The 23,521-nt window shown below is 40.1% G+C and overlaps 1 protein-coding gene across 3 annotated transcripts in view; it reads right to left on the reverse strand.

Annotated features, from left to right (window-relative positions):
• calcrl2 (calcitonin receptor-like 2) overlaps positions 1 to 23,521 on the reverse strand; it is a 35,703-nt gene extending 12,182 nt beyond the window's left edge. Inside the window, exons 1-3 of one of the 3 annotated variants that reach the window (XM_078254365.1) lie at positions 23,392 to 23,521; positions 771 to 828; positions 280 to 454 (exon numbers count right to left, since the gene is read on the reverse strand). In XM_078254365.1, the coding sequence (XP_078110491.1) occupies positions 280 to 454; positions 771 to 824 (229 nt within the window). In that variant the 5' untranslated portion in view covers positions 825 to 828; positions 23,392 to 23,521. Of the gene's footprint in view, positions 1 to 279; positions 473 to 770; positions 829 to 23,391 lie in introns of those variants that run through there. The other 2 variants (XM_078254364.1, XM_078254366.1) reach the window with 2 other exon arrangements.

The raw sequence follows: 23,521 nt of genomic DNA on the forward strand, positions 1-23,521 counted from the left end.
TATAAATGCAGTCTATATACACTTACATACACATCTGCACTATACTTTGAACCTGACTGATGGAAGTAAGCTGAAGGGACAGGCTGTGTCTGCTTTATACTGGCCCCCCAGGAGGTGCGCTGGGTTTTGAAGCTAATTAAATCACATGATGTCCCCTGGCCCAAAAAGACTTCCCCCCCCCCATAGACTTACATGGCGTAAGAAATGTCTGTAAATCAGTGGATACATTTTTTTTTTTTGTTTTACGTCAAAACTGAACAACAGGTACAGCCTTATCACCTTCTTCTTGACGTGGTGGATCATGGATTATCTTCAGGTAGCACTCAAATTGAGCAGCCAGGATCTGGTGTTGAGACTTTCCTAGCACGTTGGAGATGTCGCTGAAGTTCTCCTGCTGCTTCTCCACCGCCTTCTCCTCAGCCACCATGGGCCCGACATCCTCAGATTGGGACACCTGGGTAAAATTCACCTACTGTATATTAGAGATGTCAGAATGATGAATGCCTCATCATGACATTATCTTTCTTGTTAGACTAAAATCAAACTTTCTGTTAGGCTACATTAGAAACTACTACGAACAGTGCACAGGAGGAAATTGTGCCATTAATATTAAGTGAAGGGTAAATTAAAAAAAGAATGAGGTATATCTAAGAACAGAGCAAACAAAAAAGGTTTTCATGAACAGGGCAATTAGTGTGTCAACAGTAATTAGCCGATATTTGCATAACATGAACACACACACACACACACACACGCATGATCACACTCACCTCTGTGGCCAATGTCAGTGCAACTATCAGTGAAAGTGTTAGAGTCCTCCACATGTTTCTAAAAGGGAAACAAGAACAACGAGGACAATGCAATTATTAGACATTTTCCTACCAGTTTACCAAGTACACATGTATTACTACATGTGATGAACTGTTATTTATTCCAAAACTGTGCTTCTTACAATAAACAATATACAGTATTACACATACAAGACTAATGGTATTAATAGTCTACAGCCATGCTAGCAGCTCTCTGAGACTGTATTTCAGCACAGTTGTGCTTTGAGCTTAATGCTAATGTCAGCATGCTAACATGCTCACAACAACAATGCTAACATGCTGATGCTAAGCAGATCAAGGGCCAAGTCCATGACCCTAATGTATCTGTTTGAGAGTCCCCGAAATGAAGAAACTTGCAAACACCTGTTTAAATTCAAATAGTTTCCGTCAGTGCAAATGGTCTCACAAGTGTGCTTACTGTATGCACGTTTATTTACAGTATATTTTCTCATCTATCAGACAGGAAGTCCATGTTTTCCACTGCCCACTCAGGGTCAGAGAAACACGTGTGTTATTATTTTGGGGGGCGAAAGTGCAGCAAGTTCATCTTAGTGTTTTCTCTTTTATGAGCCATAGGATGACATACATACTCAGCATAGGGACTCATAAGATGGATGACAGAGCTTCTGAAAACTAACACATTATGCACACAGTGTCTCTTTGGTGGGAAAACATATTGGGCTTTGTTTATGTATGATGGAGGAAACTGGCTACATTGTGTTTGGACCGCCTTGTAATTGCAATAGAAAGTGGTCTTTGTGTTGTTGCTCTGTGCTGCATGTGCTGGCCTTGGAAATGAAGGCATAGGAGTCGATCAGCTTCACATGGGCAGTAGTAAACCAGGCCTTCTCTTTGGAATTGATTCAAAATAATGAGAAGAGCTGAATTTGACTCCACGGCAGTATTTATGTGAACCTCTGTCCCCGTGATTATAAAAAATATAAGCAAAAGAGAGAACTGTAAAATCTATTTAAATCAAGATACATGTAAACATCTCCACTGAATTACAAGCAAAATGTATTAAATGATTGCACATTGAGTTTAGTTTAGTTACTTTTAGTTAAACTAAAAGTGCACATGTTGTGCTTATGGACAATTCTGTTGGGGTTGTTTATATTTCTGTTGCCTGTTTTCATAATTCTGTCTGTTTCTTGTTTTGTATATTTATTCTGTATATTTCTGTTCCCTGTTGTGTAGATTTATCCTGTTTTGTGTATTCTGGATTGTGTATATTTCTGTTTCCTGTTTTATTTTGATAGTCTGTTTTCTGTCTTGTCATGTCTAGTTTTGCTTCCTGTGTTTTCCTGCCTGTGTGATTGTCTAATGTGCTCCACCTGTTCCCCAGCCCTGGTGTCACCTGTCCCGTGTTTGCTCGTTACCTAGTTTATTTAGCCTCTGTGTTTCCTTTGTCTGTTTTCAGATCGTTTTGTGTCCTTGCCCTGTCAGTTAGTGTGTGTTTTGTGGTTTTTGCCTGGTCAGTTTGTACCCCGTCAGCGTGTCTCAGCCATGTGCCTTTGTTTGGAGTTTTCCCTGCGTTCTTCTGTTCCTGTGAGTTTTTCCTTGTGTTTTTTTCCAGTCTCTGTGCTGCCATTTTTTTTGTTGTTAAATCCTCGAGCTCAAACCTGCTGCCTGCCTGCCTGTCTTTTCTCTGCATTTTGGGTCCACTATCCCTTGCCCCACACAACAGCACATGTACAAAAATGGTTTGTGGTTTGACATGGTCAGAATGTTTTATCTCAAAAACAGAGAAATTTCAATTTAATATTGGAAAGATTATGGTTCAAGAGCTTAAAGCCCAGTTTCTACGTAAAAAGTAGATGCAGTTCAAAGTCATGCCAGAAAGTTTTTTTTTTTTTTTTGAGGCCAGAGTAACGAAAACATTTTGACAGTTGAGTACAGGGAATACAGATGGAGAAATAAAGGAGAGAGAAAAATGGGAAATCTTTTGTCAGGGGATTTCGAGAACCAGGGCTTTAAACAGTAATAATCATTCTTTATTTGGACTTTCTTTCTATCTACATGCTCAAATAGAGCAAGAGATGCGAGTGAGTGTCATGATTGTTGACAAGCACCTGGAAGGGAAAACCAAGACATAGCCCTGAAACAGCATTTTAATGTTTGTGTGCAAAGGTTGTACAGAAGAGGGCTCTTTTGACTCACCCCAAGACACAAAGGTAATTAATAAAACATTTGCAGTTGATAACTTAGTGTTTAAGAATTTAGTATTTAGCTAACCTTTCGGTAATTGTCTGCAGTGACTCATGTTTTAATGCTGGAAAGGTACACAATGTTGCACAAATTACAGCGAAAATGGGTCTGAAGCATAGACTGAATATAAAGATGAAGTACGCGTCTCCACTTCCCACTGTACAAAAGTGAAGCCAAAATATCCCGGATACGCACGCTGCCAGGTATCGGAGTCGCGGTATCAAAGTCCCGCCCATACAGCCACCCAACCCATTGTGAGTCAATCACAGCTGTCAATCATGAAGTTTCACCCCAATTTTATAGCATAACATAACTAGCCTGCCTCGGTCCGAAGATAACAAAATATGCACCTCTAAAGCTTTCTAATTAACATGTATTTTGTTTGTTTAGTCTACACAAAACCTATATACCCCTATGTACACATTGGCTTTTGTACATAAGACAAACGATATGTGTTAAAGACCTCATAATGCTAATTTTCAGGTTCATAATTTTCAAAAAAACATTTGTCGTACTGCACATTGCTGCGGCTCCTCTTTTCACTCTGAGCTCTTTGTTTTAGCTATCTCACTTCTGTTCCATCTTTGATGGGGGTCACACATGTGCAGTAACTAGGGAAGGACTACTAGCCAGTCAGAAGCAGAGTAGGGTGGGCCCTGACAAGCAAGCTAGTGTGATCCAAAACACACCCGCTTTGGCTCAGCCATACATGTTTGAATCTGATCCCAAAACACAGGCAGAACAACCCGAACCAGCTTCGCAACCTAGACTGGAGTAAGACGTTTCAGAGTGGTAAGTTATTTAAATGTTGCAAATTAGTCTTTTATATGGAACGTTTTAATTCTGCACTCAATGTCTCCTGGTTTGAGGGTGTGCCACACTAGCAGCTAGGCGAGCATTATGTGTGTTACAAAGTGACGCAAGTAAAGGCTGGACTACAACAGAGCTGTTTTGAGCAGTTTGTGAACAGTGTTTTCTGTGGGAGATGGTAACACCCTTTGGGGTGGACTTTGGGATTTTTCACTTTGTAAACCTATTACATGCACAAAAAAGATGTATGACACAATAAAGGAAAGGGAAAACCCTAAAAAGCGTAGCAGGAACACTTTAATTTGTGAGCTTACGAGGTGCTGTTAAGTGGGTTTTGTTATCTTTGGACAGAACAGCCGTTTCCTCCTATTTCCAGTCTTTGTGTGCAAAGCTAAGCTAACCGTCTTGTAAATGTGTTCCCATCCTTGGTGCTGGCCACTCATTGCGCATTTCACACAATACTGTGACATCTTTTCCCTTGGCCTGCAGTTTGAGTTTTTGTTGGCTAAGACAACCATACACAGACTCACAAACACCTAGAAACAGACATTTATTTATAATCACAATTCCATTCAATGAGAACTAAACAATGAATGCCTTTCTATCTATTGTGTACACAGTTGCCTCTAGCAATGTATTGTGCTCCGTCAGGACATTGTAAATCCAAGGACACACACATAATACCTTGGCAGTGCTCGCTGTGTGCCTTTCTCACCAACGAGCATATATAGCGCACAATCTATCTGTGAACTGCAGCCAAGTAGTTTGGTTTGTCTTTTTCTGGGAACAATGCAAATGGAAACGTTGCTACATTTGTCACTTCCTTTGTCCCTTATTTTGTTCAGGGTCATCACCTCTAATCAGTGATCGAGAGCATCAGATTGAATGAAATACTAAGTAATATTAAAAAAACTAAGCAAGTACACTGACAATAGACCTTTTTCACGGCAGACATGTTGACATGTCATAGTAGGAAAAGCACAGGTGTATTCAAAACCATTATTAATGGCTGCATTTAGAGCTGGGCAATATATTGCTATATCGACATCGAGGTATTTGTTCAAAAATATTGTGATAGACTAGATATCGTCTTAGATTTTGGATATCGTAATATGGCATGAGTGTTGTCTTTTCTGGGTTTTAAAGGCTGCATTACAGTAAAGTTATGTCCTTTTCTGAACTTACCAGACTGTGGTAACTGTTCTATTATTTGCCTTTACCCACTTATTATATCCACATTACTGATTATCAAAAATCTGTGAATATTTTGTGAAAGCGCCAATAGTCAACAGTACAATATCGTTTATTTGATTTTCTCCATATCGCCCAGCTCTACCTGCATTCCACTTAGGAGAGGCCCTGGTATTGTGCATGCTGACTCACTGAAATAGCTCACTGGGACAATTGATGGAATTGAGCCATCGTTGAGGTTATCAATTTCAGCTGTGCTTTTCCTACTATAAGTCAAAATGTCTGCCATGAAAAAGGTCCATAGCAACTGAGGAAGGTGCAGAGACACAGAAATCCCAGCAAAATCAAAACATGTCTTGCAAACAGTTTGAATTAGGTTAATATTTGAGCTTTGAATGTCAATCATACAAAGCCCACTTTACAGACTAAATCTGTGCACATATTTGCGCATGTTGATGATTTGTACGGGTCTGTGTATATGACAGTGTGTTTGATTTGTGTCTAAACTCTTCTCCATGTTGCGTGTCTGTTTTCATCGTCTGGATAAACTACTTTTTTGTGTCTTTCCCTGTAGGGAGACATGAGGAAAACAGGAGTTTTACATATATCTATCCATCTATCTATCCTACCAGCTTCTATCTGCTCAGAGAGTGATATAGCTATAAACATTGCAACGTTTACATAAATAGTCTAACTGCGTGTCAATCACTGCTCATGCATTCATTCTCCCTTGTGGGGGGAGGGGCTTAGAAGACCGTTTTGAGCTTTAGCAGAAAGGGGGGGAGGGAGTGAGAAGTTGTCGATGTTCAAATTTTTTGGCTAAGTCCTGGATCTTCACAATCCTACCTACAGCACCTTTAAATACAGCATATAGCCAGCTTTGTGTGCCTGGTTGTCCGGAATGGCCATTGTGTGTTGTGAAGCCATTCAGGGCAATAGTGGTCTATATCTTCGACGTTCCACTTATGGGATTGCTCAGGTGCCTCAGAAAATTCAGCCGAATGTCCCTCATTTAGGCCGGATTTAGGAGGACTATGGTTAACTGCTCCTCAGATCTCTGCAGGGTAAATCCAGACAGCTAGCTAGACTATCTGTCCAATCTGAGTTTTTTGTTGCACGACTAAAACAACTTTTGAACGTACACGTTCCACCAAAACAAGTTCCTTCCCAAGGCTATTTTGCAGCGGCACCGTAGCTCTGTCCAGCACTTAGCACCACCCAAGACGATTGTGATTGGTTTAAAGAAATGCCAATAAACAAGAGCACGTTTTTCTCCCATCCCGGAATGCTGTGTGGACTCGCCAGATCACCTCAATGACTAGGCAGTGACATAGGGCTCTGGTGATTCTTTATTTATTTTTTTTATTGATTTGTTTGTTTAATATGTGTGGTCCCATGCTCCTATTGAAGGTGCAGGGCCACGGTTCGCCACTGCTCTCTTGTTTTCCTCTCTTTGCTATTCTTTGACAGCCTTTCAACTCAACCTCAGTTTTTTTCTCTCCTACACTGTCATCTGTCAACATTTATCTCACTCTACCTTATGTTGAGTCTGTGTGTCCCTAACGCTGCCCAGCCCCTCTGGTTTTCATTTAATTTTTATGTCCTGTTGGTTAGCTCAATTCTGGAAAGTTTTATAAGGACATAAACACCAAAATCACCAACACATGCCAATGACCATTAAAAGGGAACCCAATTTTACACATCAAAGTCTGTCTTGGGGAGTACTACTGCCTATATATGACAATAGTTGTATAAAGCCTTTTGTGGCTCCAGAGGGAGCTGTGTGAAGTCAGACTCTGCTGCAACGATTTAGATAAAACTTTTATACCCTCTGTTGTGAGTCCAACAATGTTTTAGGAATGCTAAATGGGTGGAGTACATTTTTACGAATGCTGTTTCTGTCTTTCTCCTGTAGCCTAGAGAAAGCTACATTTAAAAGGTGAAATTTCAGCTGATGTAATTTACTTTAAAGGGTTAAGTCTAGGGCTATTTGATATTTTTCAATATCACTATCAACAAATCCTATGAAAACCAAAACCAGCAACAATTATTGCCTGGGTATGCAAAGCCTGATATAGCTTATTCCTCTGTGTTATGACTACTACTAGAACTGGGCAATATATCGATATTATATCGGCATCGTGATATGAGACTAGATATCGTCTTAGATTTTAGATATCGTAATATGGCTTAAGTGTTGTCTTTTCCTGGTTTTAAAGGCTGCATTACAGTAAAGTGATGTCATTTTCTGAACTTACCAGACTGTTCTAGCTGTTCTATTTGCATTTTCCCATTTAGTCATTATATCCACATTATTGATGATTATTTATCAAAAATCTCATTGTTTAAATATTTTGTGAAAGCACCAATAGTCAGCAGTACAATATCGTTGCGGTATCGATATTGAGGTATTTGGTCAAAAATCTCGTGATATTTGATTTTCTCCATATCGCCCAGCCCTAACTGAGCCACAATGGATGACATTCTACTTCACTACAAAAGCACATTGAACATGTAGTTTATTTTGAGTCAATCCCACATACACCATTCTGCTGCCGTAAACACTCAGAAATGCACCAAATATAGATCTGAAGGTGTGCCATTGTAGCTCACCTGGTACGGCATACGCCCCAATGTACTAAGTCTCAGTCCTTACCTTCGTCCTCTCTGTCTACAACTGTCATGTATCAATTAAAGGCCGAAGTGCCCAAAGAATAATCTTAAAAGAAAGTTCCTAACAAATGCCCTATTTCCTCCTGTTTGAATGTTTACAAGTATGGTAATAGTTAGTACTAAGTTAGTAGTTAGCCTTAGTATTTTTCTGTTGTATTTTCTGTGTATTATTTTTCAAACAGCCATATTGAGTTGCATATCTTGCAAACCTCCTGACTTTCTAATTATAAGTCAATAGTGTCTGCTTCAGTATGAACACCACCACAGCCAATGATCTGCAAGTAAATCATGAGTAATTGTTGGTGTCTCTGGTAGTTGATTAATCTCCCAATTATATCTCAGCGCATTCCTTTAAGTCCTGATTTCTTTCTCCAGTGTGATGTTTAGATGGTCTGAAAGCAGTCATTGTCAAACAGGAATGCTTGTCTGCTAACAGCTGTAGAAACAACACTGAGCCACGAGTACACCATGCCTAGGAACCTTAAATGCATAATAACACATCAGAATACAGAAGAAAGTCATATGCTATTGGCAGCTTTAATTATAAAAATATTAACACAAGTGTCAGCCTTAAAACATCCACATCAGACCCTATAATGCCAGTCATCTGTGTAATTCAATCTGCTGTCAAGTCTACTGCCAGGTGCTGAAACCAACTGCTGAGGAATGAGGAGGGCTGAAAGAGCTGCAGCAGTGGTAAGTGATGTTTCTTATGAATGTGTCTTTTGTATGCAGAACTCACCCACCGATCACAATGATAAAGCGGTCATATTGGGTTTGAAAGCAAACTCAATGAACTAAAAAATGCTAAGATGTGTACAACATTCAAACAGCTTCCTGTGATTGGGGTAAACTGCTATTTCACAAGGGTTTAAGGCAAAGACGCGGACATTCTGACAAAATTAAACATCTGTCTATTTAATGGAAAGAGGGAGGCTTAATATCCTTTGCACAGTACATCTGTGCATCTTGACTGGTTTTGATTAGAACAAGGAGAGGGCCGTGTTTGAGCCTCAGGGTCCTTCACTTTATATTTAGAAGCATTCCGAAGGAGACAAACCTCAACTGAGGAAATTAAACACACATCTCCTGAGTCAAGAATTCACATGATGCCTCACGATCATAGGACAAGTCAATGTCAGCGGTATTATGGCATTCCCCTGCTAAAACAAATGTTTCTTAGGATTTGTTGATAAGCCAGATTTTCAAAATAAAGAGTGGCTCCAATAATTTCCCCTATCCTTTTGTACAACGTGTTCCTGCTGGAAGGTAGAACATGAATATACAATAAGTGTATTTTTGGCCATAACGTGCATATAAACATACGTTTCATCTAATAAAATATGAACATCACTTCTCAATGACTCATTCTGAGGCTAACAAGGACGTAGTCTTGCCACTCCTGGCAACAGACAACAAAGATAATATAATTTAGAAAAAGCTTTCCTGGCTTTGAGATATCTCATTAAAACAAGTGTTGTTTTGGACAGTCTTCCACTCTTTCATACTTACTATACTAATGTTTAAATATTGCCACTTTATCCATTCTTGAATTTATTTACTAATGAACAGCTGTCATTTTATGTACGCCCACAGTACTCTGATTTTCAGATTTTTTTTTTCTAGGTTCAGTTTCCCTGTGATTAAGAGTAACAGGTACAATCACTCCTTCATCCCCACAGCCATAGTGAACTCAGGCCGGGGGAGGAGGTACAAATAGTAACTCCCAACTCAATTGGCAAAAGTGTGTATGATGTGGTTCATGGTGGTGGTGATGATGATTATGATGATGTCGTCTATGCTGCTGATGTGGAAAATTTATGATGATGAAAGATGCCTGGTCACTTTGTATTTGTAGCTTTTTCATCATTCTACTGCTTTTTTTTAGGTGTTAATGATGCTGTGCTTTGTACACTTGGAAATGTCAAAGTCGGTCACCAGTGACTATTATTGGTCTTCTAGACCACTGGAATTCAGGTCACACACACCCCCCCCCATCTCCTTCTGTATTGTACGACTATGTTGTTTTTCATGTATTGTATACCTTGCTGCAAAACCAATTGCCCTCCGGGGACAAAATAAAGTTGAAAGTTGAAGCAGAAGTAGTTTTAACAGCAGAGCTGTTAAAAACTGGGATCTATGCTTCTTCTGCGGTGGATTACTTCCAATGTGATTGTTACATTTTCTGCGCAAAATAAAGCTACTGACAAACCTGTTTTAGATCATAGAAACAACATTTATCAAACTTCATTGTAGCTGCTAAAAATATCTAATGTCTCTGTTTGGTTAGTATCCACCAGAATGTAAAAAGCCCAGGTGTTTTAAGGGGTTTTAGAGTTAATTTCTATAGAAGGACTCTTAGTGTCTGTAATCTTTGAATCCTGTTCTTCTTGATCCCAATTCTTTTAGAGAATGGCCAGCACTCCACATCCTTATACCTCACGGTGAGAGTCATACTGATCTCATCAGGGTTCGAATTATGATTTCATCTTTGTGGGGGTCTCTTTATTTAAAAAGTCTATGAGCAGCAAATTTAGCATTAAACATTTCATTTCCTGCATTCTGGTGAATATTTATGCACCTATTTACCTTTTTCTGAATCAATGTATGCTGGAAATATCTTTATGTAAAGGGAAACCTAGATTACAATCCAAATATAAAAACATAATGGAATATATTACAATAAGGCTCTCAGGCATTCTGTATTGCTATTTATTCTCCTGTAGGTCGACGGTTCTAATTATGAGTCAGCACACGTAGCTTTTTTTTGCGTCTTTTGTTGAGGAAGTAACCTCCTTTTAAATGTGCACATGACAATTATTCACCTCAATGATACATTATTCATTTTAATGGATTAATAAACCCTGGACTGTAATATTTCAGATGTGTTTGAGCAAGATTACTGCTCATGTTCAAAACTTTGTGCACATTCAAAATATATCCCATTTGTGCTGTGTTATTTGGAGGAGTCGTGATATTTTGAGAAAAATAAAGTGATAATAGACTATTACAAGAATAAAGTCACTATATTTCAGAAAAGAATCCACCTGCACCATAGCCTGCTGTGCATTACGTGATTGCTCTGCTGATATGGTAGGTCTCAGACCTCCTGACAGACACAGAGCCCCGTTTGAGGTCTGGTCTCTGAATGAGACAAAGTTTAGGGAAGTGGCTGTACACTCCTCTACATCGGAGGTGGGAAACCGAAACTACGACAGAAATACACGGAGCACAAACGTGACACATCTGCCACAGCATGTCGACAGCAGACCGCGTCCATTAAACCTGAAGCTGCACAGACTACAGACGGAGGGCGCGCTGCTCATCTCTATTTTTTTACAGCGAGAGTGGACACTAAGCGACGCACAGGTCTGCTTCGGAGCTCCGTGTGTTTGGGAAAAGTGCTTTATTTGTGATTTAAATAATGGTGCTGATGATTTTTAGAGACCCCCACAGGTGTATGATTTTACTGCTTTCATGGGAGTTCATCCTCTCTCTATGGGAGCTCAGCTCCCACTGGCTCCCATGTAATTCGAACCCTGGATATCATGGGGTCACGGGTCTTCACAGGGAATGATGGGAAATCCAAACATTGCTGTTTTGTTACACCAGATTTAGCTTTAATGGCCATTGCACCCAGTGAAATGGACTGCAGATGCTGCTGTGACGTAAAACAGGATTTTGACCCGACCCATAAGTCATAATTGCCTAAGGTACAGTATGAGTATCAGTGATTTAAAAGATAAGGCATGTGTTTCATCCGTAAAATTCTCACCATTTCCATGCTTGCATTTTTTTATTTATTTTTTGCTGGGTGGAAACACTTTGATATTAGCTGCAGGAAAATGTACACTTGCCTTAAAAATGCTGTAATTGGATGCAGTTGCCTTTGGGAAGTACTGAACTTAATTTGAGAAGATCCAGACACACAGATATAACATATGCTTAAGAACAGGACAAAAGCCTGGAGAAAACATGTTTTGGTCTAAAATAACAAGAGACTGTGCTGGCAACAACAAAGGAGAAAATAACATTTCATAATTAATTATGTACTTTTTTTTAAGATATCTAAAACAAGTCTGACTCAAAGGAACAGTTGAGTGTTGTGCTGCAGGAGTGTTTGGCAGAGATAGAATAAAATACCAGAAACACAACACCAGGGAGAACCAAAGGGACCAACAATACACAGCCATCACTTTAGATCTGACCAAGAATGAGAAACAATGGGCTTCACCTTACATTTCAACCCTCTGCAGACCCAATAGCACAAACTAGGGCTGCAACTAAGTATTACTGTATTTTCACTATCAATTAATTTGCTGATATTAATTCCAAGGGGAGGTCTTCAAATTAACCCCGCAAATATTCACATTTGGGAAGCTAGAACCAGAATTGTTATAATTAAAATTAAAATAGTTTTTTTTATAATAATGAACGTCCTTTACATTCAGGCCATTGTCAAATGAGTTGCTACAAAGCTAATTAAAGGAGAATTCCGGCCAATTTTTACGTTAATCTTGATCGCTATAGCTACACGAGTACTTTCGATAGAAAAACCCCCGACCCGAATCAGTGCAGGTAACACGGAGAAGCTGCAGCTACGGAGCTAGCAGGGCAAGCTAGCTACTGGCAGGATCGAGACAGGGACCAGGGTAGGTGAATTTAAACAATGTCTGAGTTGAAAACGCATCTTGTTGACACGTAAGGTCCCTGTTCATGTGGCAGAGACATATTAATTGCATTTTGTGTCTGTTAAGAGGCACAAAGGCACTCTAAAACTTGCCCCGACCACTGCCGTTTTAGCTCAGGGGACGCTTGTAGTACGTAGCTGCAGCTTCTCCGTGTTACCTGCACTGATTCGGGTCGGGGGTTTTTTCTATCAAAAGTACTCGCGTAGCTATAGCGATCAAGATTAACGTAAAAATTGGCCGGAATTCTCCTTTAAGACTATCAGCTCCACAAAACTCTTTCTGTATTTCTCAGCATGGCTGTGTTTAGAAAATGGTGTCGTCCAGCGACTTTCGCGCGCAAAAACTCAAGTAAAGATAATTACATCTTCTAAAGAGTTCATCATGTTTCATCGTGCGCTTGCGACTTACAATGACTTAGAAAGATTCATAACCGTTACAAGTGTAGGATTTACCCTATTATACTTTATCGACAGGAATTGATAGGTCAAACAGCAAACAGCCACCCACAAATAGTCTATGAAACAAAGCATCCGGCTGTCTTTGAGATTACACACGAATAACGGTTAAAGGTACTCAGGCTACCGAAGAATACCATAATTCCTCCGTTCAATTAGGCCTAAGCGATGCACCCCAATCTTCCATCCTTAACAAAAAGCCACGTATATCGGTAGAGATGCACCGATTACAACTTTCTAGGCCGATTCCGATTTCCGATTTTCTTTGAGTTAGGCCAGCCGATACCGATTTTAGCCGATTCCGATTTCATTTTTTCTAACCACTTTACAGCACACACAAATATTTATTTTCTGTCTTTTCTTTAATAGAAAATGTTACATTTTGCATAGAACATAGAACATTTTTTAAATAGATAATTGATCGCTATAAAATACAACTATATAAATGACTCCTGGTGTGGGAAATTAACACACATCTAATTTCCTTCATTTCCTTCTTTTCACATCCAATATCCAACTAAACAAATGTGATATATTTAGCAAACTAAACTTCTGTATGTATGAAAACAGGGAAAACAGGTAATGGCAATAAAATTATAAAGATATTTCTCAAAACACACACACAGGCCTGTTTGAACGTCAACAGTAACGTTACCTGAAAACATGGGAACAATGCCGTTGCTGTCAACAGGCTTATCTGCTAACGTTAGTTACCGACGGTTACCTCGGAACAATCCAGCAAATAGACAGTACCCTAGAGTGCCGTTACCTGAAACGGATGATTTAACGTCACCGCTCATTTTACACACAGTTTAACAACAAAACTAAACTCTTTAAAGATTACTATGTTTTTAATGTTGGTTTTAAGCGGTATGCACCCCCACTAACCTGGAAAGCATTTTAAACAGTAGCCTAACGTTAATACAGCGTGTCGGAGGAATACAGCGTCTCATCGTTTTTGTTTTTTTGTTTACAGCGTCTCCTACAGTGGCCAGCGGGGCGTCAGAGAGACCACACAGCGTTTGCTAACGTTAGCCTCTTGTCTCATCTGGGGTCTGATAAAATCATCAAAGTCAGGGTGCCCAACGCTATTTTCCGATAAACTGTAGCTGTCATATTTCACGGGACCCGCGTGAGTGCGGTTTTCATGTTCCAGTTTTTCAGCCTCAAAGGGGAGAGAGAGAGCGGCTGACTGTTCGAGCCGTGTATAATTACGAGTGTATGACATTTCATAAACAGCTGATGGAGCGGCAGTACGCCGCTGCTACATGCATACAGCGAAAACCCTGCATGTGCACGTGTGATGTTGCTCTTGCGCGATGTAAATCATGCGGCGCCCGAGTGCATTTGACCGGCATAAAATCGGCATATGTCAGTCTGACCGGTAGGTCGCCGGTCATGGCCGATGACGTGAAAATCGGCCAATTCCGGTCACCGGCCGGTCAATCGGTGCATCTCTATATATCGGCTCTTCCAGTCTCTCCTGGTTGTTCCAATTTAACGGGAGAGAAGAGCAAGAGGGGTTAGGATCATGACCAGCCTCTGACGAGCTGTAACCACCACCATCTTCGGCCAGAGAGGACATTATTTCTTCAGCTTCTTCTTGCGTTGTCACCCCGGCGGGAGGTGTGCTAACAGGGCTTGCAGCAAGTGAATCGGTCGTGCTATTAACGTCACCGCTAGACAATTTCTTAGTTAAAACCAAAATGAACTAAACTGCCTTGTTTTCTTTTTGCCATGGCTATATGATGCTAACTGCAGAATGGATTTCAAGGACTTTGCGCGCCGATTAATGGCCTCCGTTTATATTTTTTCTACGAATTTGCACCGCAGCGCCGCCACACCTTGATGCTCATGACAAGACTAGCATGTATAGTTATCTTTAAGTGAATTAGGTTTAAATCGCCGTCATGCATGAATGAATGATATTGCAATTTTACACATAATAGTCCTCGATGATCACATTACACAAAACTGAAATTGCACGTCAAAATGACACATTGTCAATATTTTTTAGAGACCCCCCAAAATATCACAAATCACATTTTCAGGGGAGCCAATGTCTTACTAAGGGGAGCCGAGCTCCCCCTAGCACCCCCGTAGTTTGCAACCTGATTAAAAAAATACATTTACTGTATTTTGACTACCTACTAAGCTCTTCAAACTACGGTGTATACCAGCAGGGGTGGATTAAGTGTCCATATCCTTTACTTTAGTGAAAGTACCAATACAACAATGTTAAAACATTACAACTAAAAGTCCTGCATTACTTGTATTGAATTATTATCAGCAACATGTATTTACAGTATCAAAAGTACAAGTTCTGGTTCTGCTGAACAAAGATCCACCAGACATAAGCTAGTTTGGAGCTAGTTTATCTACTTGATATACAGTTTAGAGCTGCAAAGATTAATCAATTAATCAATAGTTGGCAATTATTAAATTAATGCTATTTTGATAATCAATTAATCAGTTTGAGTATGTAGTTTTGTTTTGGAAAAAAAGATTAAAATTCTCCAATTCCAGCTTCTTAAATTTGAATATTTTCTAGTTTCTTCACTCCTCTTTGACAGTAAACTGAATATATTTGAGTTGCGGACAAAACAAGAAATTTTTTCGACATCATCTTGGGCTTTGGAAAACATTGATTGACATTTTTCACCATTGTCTAACATTTTATAGACCAAACAACTAATCGATTAATTAAGTAAAAAAGTAGTAGCAGTCTGTAGGGAGTTGGGTTGGGAACCGGAGGGTCGTTGGTTCAAGTCCCCATACAGCTCAAAGTATGGTGGTGGACTGGTAGCTGGAGAGGGGCCAGTTTACCTCAGCCTATCGCCAGACCGCCAGACCTGAGCAAGGCACCGAACCCCCAACTGCTCAGGGCGCCTGTCCATTGACAGCTGCAGCCCGCTCACTCTGACATCTCTCCATTAGTGCATGTATAGGTACTGAGCATGTGTGTGAAGTATTAATTATTATTAATATGGTATTTCATAAAGGTATCATATGTTTTTTTTTATGTCAAATCTTAATCTGAAAAATAATAGTTAAGTAGGCCTACAAACACTTCAAAACACTGAGTACAGTAGTTGAGTAAATGTATTTTGTTGTTTCTACTGTATACTATGAATTTACCTTATTCGCTTTAAAAGGTGGCACTATGTATAAGAGCTATTTCAGTTCACTTCACTTCCATACATCTCTCAGTGTACATGTTACATTTCAGATGAGAAAGCTAACTAAATAAAGTGATGTTGGCTTATACAGCTGCATCTTCTCATATGTTCAATAAGACCTATCAGTATTTAGTTTAGTGAATTCATAACTCTAGAGCTTTCTCACATTCCCTCTAACAAGCCGTTTTTCTTGTAGCTATCCAGGGACCAGAGAAATGTGCGTGTGTCTCTTGGTGCATGTCACACATTATTCCTATTTATTGGTATTCTAGTGGGAGATCCAGAGAACCACAAACCTCAAGAGTGTGTATGTCTGTATGTATATATGTATGTATGTCTGTATGTCTGTATGTATGTATAGGGAAGGTGGAGGAAGGATGATGGTTGAGGAGGATGCTATTATCTTCCTCTGTCATCCTGCAACTACTTCCTCCCTTCTCTCCCCTCTGCATTTCTTAACAGCCCAACAGGTTAAAAATAAGCCATTGTTAAACATACACAAAGGGACATGGAATGGACTTTCATAGTCAGGGGACACAGCTAACATCTCTATAACCTTTGAATATGAAAACACAAAGTCTCTGTTAGACATTGACAAGAAGACGCTCATTATTACGGTATTAAGTTAAAAATCTTATACTATCTGAAACAGGGCTGCAATTAAAGATTATTTTCATTATCGATTATTTTCTCAATTGATCAATTAACATTTAACAATTGACATGTTCAAACTTCTTTTTTTGTCTGAACAACAGCCCCAAACCCAAAGATATTCAGTTTACTATCATAGAAGAGTAATACAACAAGAACACTTTCACATTAAAAGAGCAGGAACCAGTTCATTTTTACCATGTTTGCGTAAAAATATGCATAGACAAAATGCAATTAAAAAAAAACTATTATTTTAAATTTTCTGACAATCAACATATCGATGCATCGCAATGCGGACCTGGACGATTCTGCATCGATGCAGTGACAGACCATAATCGATTATTGCCTACTGATGGTACTTGTTGATTTTCCGGTTGCTGCTTTTTTTTTTTTTGCCTTTTGTCTGTTGTGTTTAGACTCTGCTACATTCAGGAAGTGTCTTTTTTTAAGAGTAGATACAATACAAAGGGGAGTTTTTATCTATATATAGTTTATATATATCTGACTGCTTTAATTTGTCGATGGAAAACCATGTGTAGCAATATATAATATTGAGGGGGTGACGCATCGTAATGCATCGTGATATCGAATCGATTTGAATCGTTGACAGGATAATCGTAATCGTGAGACCATTGAAGATTCCCACCCCTAATATTTATGATATTAATGGACTAATCATTGCAGCTCTATTCTGAAGATGCCGCTGAAAAATAGGCTCGGAAGGAACTTGTTTTGGTGGACGTTTAAAAGTTGTTTTAGTCGTGCAACAGAAAACTCAGATTGGACAGATAGTCTAGCTAGCTGTCTGGATTTACCCTGCACAGATCTAAGAAAAGGTTAACCATAGTCCTCATAAATCAACCGGAGTTTAAAATGCCAACACAAAGGAAGCCCAAGGCAACGGATATCCGGCCTAAGTGAGTGAAATCTTTTCTAAACAATAAGAATGAAACTGACATTGGCTTTGTTACATTTAGGTATCCCAGTAAGCCAGACATCCAGCGTGCACAATACCAGGACCCTGGAACTGGAACCCCTAAATGGAATTCAGCCATCTTTATATTATTAGTTACCATGGTATTTGACAAATTAAAAAAGTCTGCTGTGAGAAAGTTAACAATCATTCAGCAGAGCAAAGCTGTGTGAACATGACATTTTCATGGAAATGAGATTGCTGAGAGCCATGAGACTCACACATTAGTTAAACGTGCAGCAAAACCAAAACAATTCGCTAAAAGAGGTTAAACAGTACTGACCTTTAGAGTTGGATACTAATTCTCCCTAGGTTCTTCAGGTCAAAACATTTCACAGTATACACATTCGTAACTGATTCAATGTTCATAATAACACATGTCATAATGCATCTTTAAGGGCAGCTACTTAAAAATGCAATACACACATAAAAAAAAAAAAACTGGTTGTGCTAACCAAGTATGTAGCACAATAAGAGTCAAAAACCAGTCAACACACAAAATCTTGTGATGCAACCAATGACCACAAGGATGTTCAATTACAGGTCAAACAAGGTACTTGAATACAACAGGATGCACTGTGCCTTCAAAGAACAAATGTTTTGGATGCAGTCTCTCCCAGTTGAACATTAAAGAGACGTACTTGTCTGGAAAACGAGTAGATCTGCACAGGATATAGTGTTATGTTTTGGTTCTGGGGCTCTTTATCCATTTTCCATAATGAATGAGCGCACATCTACTGTCCCCAGTGTTAAAGTCCAGTGTTACTGACCTTTAGTTCTGTGGAAAGTGGGCTCTTTACACTGTCTGATCCTGTAAAACACTTACAAGAACCAGCACATCAGCAACACTGGGATTCACAGAAACTGAGCTGTAGATGTATGAGTGATTACGGATTTGGTTATTTTCCCATAGCTGGATCCAAAAATAGCCTCTCCAGCTTGGAGCTATGCCATGTGGTGTGTTTTTGTATTTTTTTTTTGTCCCTGGGGCTATAAAAGCAAAACAGAGTGCAGAACAGAGAATAGAGGCATTGCTCCCAAGACACGTTGGTCAAACCATGATATGATCCCAACCACATCTCCTTAACTCCACATCGCTGTGGGAGCTCTTCCACCAGACAGCAGAAGATCCGCACCAATACAAGTCTCTCCCACCTATCAATCAGTGTGGGAGCCAGCACATCCTGACACAGTTCTCTGATATGGTCAGCCTGATACCACGTTCATCACCAAAGCATTTTTTTTCATCCCATTTCTCATTTCATCTCACTGAGGTCTTTCCTTAGTTTCCCTGAGAACAAGCAAGCCTTGTCCTGCTCCGTCTTTATCGCACTTTCCTGACTTCCCCTCACACATTTGCTCTTTGTAAAAATTAGGATGCAATTACATTTTTTAATCAACAAGATGGTTCCTGAATCCCTTAAAGGAGCATAAAGTATTTTCTATAGTTTTGTAGCATAAAATAATCACAATAGAGCAATCAAGCATGTGATGAGTCCTTTTTATTTCCTATTGTGCAAAATGACAGGACATTTTTGCCACTCTAACTACAACCCCTGCCACTATTAGTATGCAACCCTGACGTGTCAGTTATCTTCCCTGAGCCTAAAATAAGCACATGTTATTTCAGGTACTTGGAGGGGGGGCTTTTCTGGCTTGTTTGTGTTATGAAGGGGGGCGACTGGAGATTGAGTTGGGGGTTGGGACCAAAGTAACTGCCAAACACTTATTAATAAACTCATGGCTGCCTGGCAAGAGCAGGCTGTTCCAGTCAAAGACACACTGGGGCCCATGTGGGGAGAAAGTTTCCCACGGACAGACACGCGGTCAGACTGGACTGTAGAGTTGAGGAATCATTCGGAGGCATCCAAAAGTCAACTTGGATCTGAGGTCTGAGATCGATGTTTTGGGTTTGAGGATTACAACTTGGCATCACTAGGCAGAGGGGGTAGAGGGTATTCCTGAAGACACTCCACTGAAATGGAGCCAATTATAGATAGAAACACACAAAGCAACCATGGAAATAGCCTCTGCTGGTGAGATAAAAGCTGCCTTGCTTATTTTGCAGAGGCAAGTACGAGGCTGAGGATGGTATTAAAATAATATGAGTGAGTGTCACACTTACAGAGAGTGACAAGTAAGGAAAACGTATGTCTGGGGAGCTTCTTCCCCGGAGTCCTTATGTTTTCTCGCCTCGCAGTTTTCCAGCCCGGGTTGGGGTTGCACCTAAATCATGGTGGCAGCTGCCGTGGTCTTGCTCGATGCCCTGCTGTGCCCTACTACGCTCCGCAACGCCCCACTACGCCCTACTATGCCCCGCAACGCCCCGCTATGCCCTACTATGCCCCGCAACGCCCCGCTACGCCCTACTATGCCCCGCAACGCCCCACTATGCCCTACTATGCCCCGCAACGCCCCGCTATGCCCTACTATGCCCCGCAATGTCCTGCTATGCCCTACTATGCCCCGCTACGCCCTGCTATGCCCTATTATGCCCCGCAACACCCCATTACTGTGTCCAAACCGGCAGCAACAGATGCCGGTCTGTCAGAGGTTTTTCCTCGCCAATGTTGCACCAAATGCTTTCTTGTGGGAAATTGTTCGGTCTTTGTAAATTAGAGAGTAGGGTTTAGACATACTCTATCTGTAAAGTGTCTTGAGATTACTTGTTATGATTTGATACTATGAATAAAACTGAACTGAACAAGACTACATATACATTTATAAAGTACACAGGTCTCCTTTTCTATGTGGGTCAGGCACAGCAAGCGACATCAAATGACTTCTACGAAGAGAGCAACCCTTGCAAGTCTGTCGGGTTTACTTGTGATTGCTAATGCATGTCAAATTAAATGAAAATCAGCCAGGAGAAATGCAAATTCTGAGAGAAAAAAACGAAGCACTTGTCAGCGTATCCAGTCTGCTGGGAGCAGCAACAAGGTAGCCTTGTGTATCTATATCGCCATGTAACCTACATTGTTATACTCTATGTTGCTGATCTGGAAGTGGGCTAAATGTTAAATGGAAAAGATACTCAGTCACTGGAATCCATCTCTGTTGTTTAATTTACACTGTTCTTTTTAGTTTATCAAACTGCACAAGTCTGTAAGATAGGTTTTAGCTTAATTTTCATTGTGCATAATCTTTAATTGTATCAATGAAAGCTGAAACGCTCAGTCATTAAACTTTAGGTATCACTTATTTGTATTTACAACACCACTGCACCCCAGGTTACACAAAAGCTCAGAGATTCTAACATGACTTTTAAAAGCTGCTGTGTATATAACTAGTCCATGCATTCGTTACTTCCAGGATGGACTACTGTAATTCCTTACTATCAGGATGCTCAAATAAGTCCCTTAAGACTCTCCAGCTGATCCAGAATGCTGCAGCGCGTGTTCTGACAAGAACTAAGAAAAGAGATCATATTTCTCCTGTATTAGCTTCTCTGCATTGGCTTCCTGTAAAATCCAGGATTGAATTTAAAATCCTTCTCCTGACCTACAAAGCTCTAAACGGTCAAGCACCTTCATATCTTGAAGAGCTCATAGTACCTTATTGTCCCACTAGAGCACTACGCTCCCAGAACTCAGAGCTACTTGTGGTTCCTAGAGTCTCTAAAAGTAGAATGGGAGCCAGAGCCTTCAGCTATCAAGCTCCTCTCCTGTGGAACCAGCTCCCAGTCTGGGTCCGGAGGGCAGACACCATCACCATATTTAAGAATAAACTGAAAACACTCTTCTTTGACAAAGCTTATAGTTAGGGAGCGAGTAGAGTAGAGGGAGGCAGGCCAGTACAGCCCGATCCGGTTGGGGAGAGTTCTAGCCCGACCAGGCTCCTCTCCTTAACCTGTCGCTCTTAGTTAAGAGGTTATAATTCTAGACTGCCGGGAAAGTTCCTTCCTTCCTGTGACACACTGAGCTGCTCTCTCCTCTCTCTTTCCATTTGTTTCCATTTCCATCCTTGTCCCAGAAATGATTGTTACTAACCTAGCTCTGGGGAGTTTACTCCCCAAAGTCCATATGTTTCTTTATCGCCCAGAATATTCCCTTGGATTAGGGTGGCATCAATTTGTTGGTTGGAGCTGTGGCCCTACGCTCTGCGATGCCCTGCAGTGTCCGGCTGCGTCCTGCTGCATCCTACTGCGTCCACCCATGCTCTGCTGTGCCACACTACATCCTGTAACGCCCTTCAGTGCCCTGCTATGACATGAACTACTACGACTACCATTTGTAGTCACTGTTCCATTATCTTTGTGACTATTATTGCCACTGTTCATCACATCCCGAACCGGCACCGTCAGACACCGCCTACCAAGAGCCTGGGTCTGCCGAGGTTTCTTCCCGAAAGGGAGTTTTTCCTCGCCACTGTCGCATTAGCCACTGCTAATGCTTGCTCTTGGGGGAATTACTGGCATTGTTGGGGCTTTGTAAATTATAGAATGTGGTCTAGACCTACTCTATCTGTAAAGTGTCTCGAGATAACTCTTGTTATGATTTGATACTATACATAAAATTGAATTGAATTATAGCTTGATTAAGTCTCAGAACTCTGCTAATGACAGGAGACTCTACCAGCTTCCAGTAAATAACCAAATCACTGCAATATTGCCCATCTTTACTGTCGCATAATTCCCTTTTAACTGTGTTGACTCACTGTATGTTGATCAAGGACGTATATGCAGGGTACACAATTAGCACAATTTACCAGTGGCTGGTAGATTTGCCAAAAAACAATGGTAATCTATTGAGTGGCTGGTAAAATCTGAACATTCAATAGCCATTTGGCTGACGGACGAAAAAGTTAATTTTGAACCCTGCTCATAGGCCACATGTTGTGTTTCATATTAGTGGAGATAATCACAGCAACACTGTATTCAACTCTATTCTATTTCTATTCATATGGTACTTAGAATTGCAACTGTAGAAGCAGGCAACAAGCCAACTCAGGGTGTGACCTTCCTTCAACCTGCATTCATCCTCAATGATATACTTTATGACCCTGTACAGAAAACAAACAGTTACATTTCTTTAATATTACTATAACGTCTAGTGTCTGTGGCAGTCAGTGGGTCTTTTCTTACACTTTTGCCCATACGTGTTTATATTCATTTCTTACACTTTTATGTTGCTATTGTTTATTTGCACATTGAGTACTGCTCTATTTTGACTTCCATTTATATTGTTTTTAATATTTTATATTGTTTTTTATATCAAGGAGTGCCATGGCAATTTCATTTTGTTGTTGTCTTGCACAACAGTATAATGACAATACAAGTTAAAATCTTATTGTGACCTTAATTTAGTCTTTGATAATAAACACATTCCTATAATATTCCTACAAGTTCCTTATGGGAACTAACATTCCATATCTTATTTTAAATTCAGAATGTATAGATATCTTAATGTAATCTTTGTTTGTTGTATTGCACTTTTTTCTATACTTCTATCCCCACAATGTTCCTAAAGTCACTTAACTTTGCTTGTTATATAAAAGTTAAGTTGTTTAATATTAGTATTCATTTATTGAGAATCGTTATTATAAATGACTATCGCAAAGCCATAGTTCTTTTTCAAGAGGGTAAAACATCACATCCTGACTTTTTTGGACACATTTTACACGACCACATTCAAGTGAAGCCTCACAAAACCACTGCAATAAGTGACGCCTGGACTGTTTCTTTATCTGGCAGCCTGGCTTTTGAGTGAAAAGGAGAGACTTGATGCTTACCTTTTCTTTGAGTGAGCTGTCAAACTGTCTTCGCCTTGAAATATTCCAATGCTTGCATGGTCTGAGCAAAGAAGGGTCTCATGCTGCCTTTCTGACAACACTGACCAACCTCGACCACCCAGCTACAGCA

The sequence above is a fragment of the Sander vitreus genome, chromosome 7 (assembly GCF_031162955.1).
Source record: "Sander vitreus isolate 19-12246 chromosome 7, sanVit1, whole genome shotgun sequence".
Classification (NCBI taxonomy): Eukaryota; Metazoa; Chordata; class Actinopteri; order Perciformes; family Percidae; genus Sander; species Sander vitreus.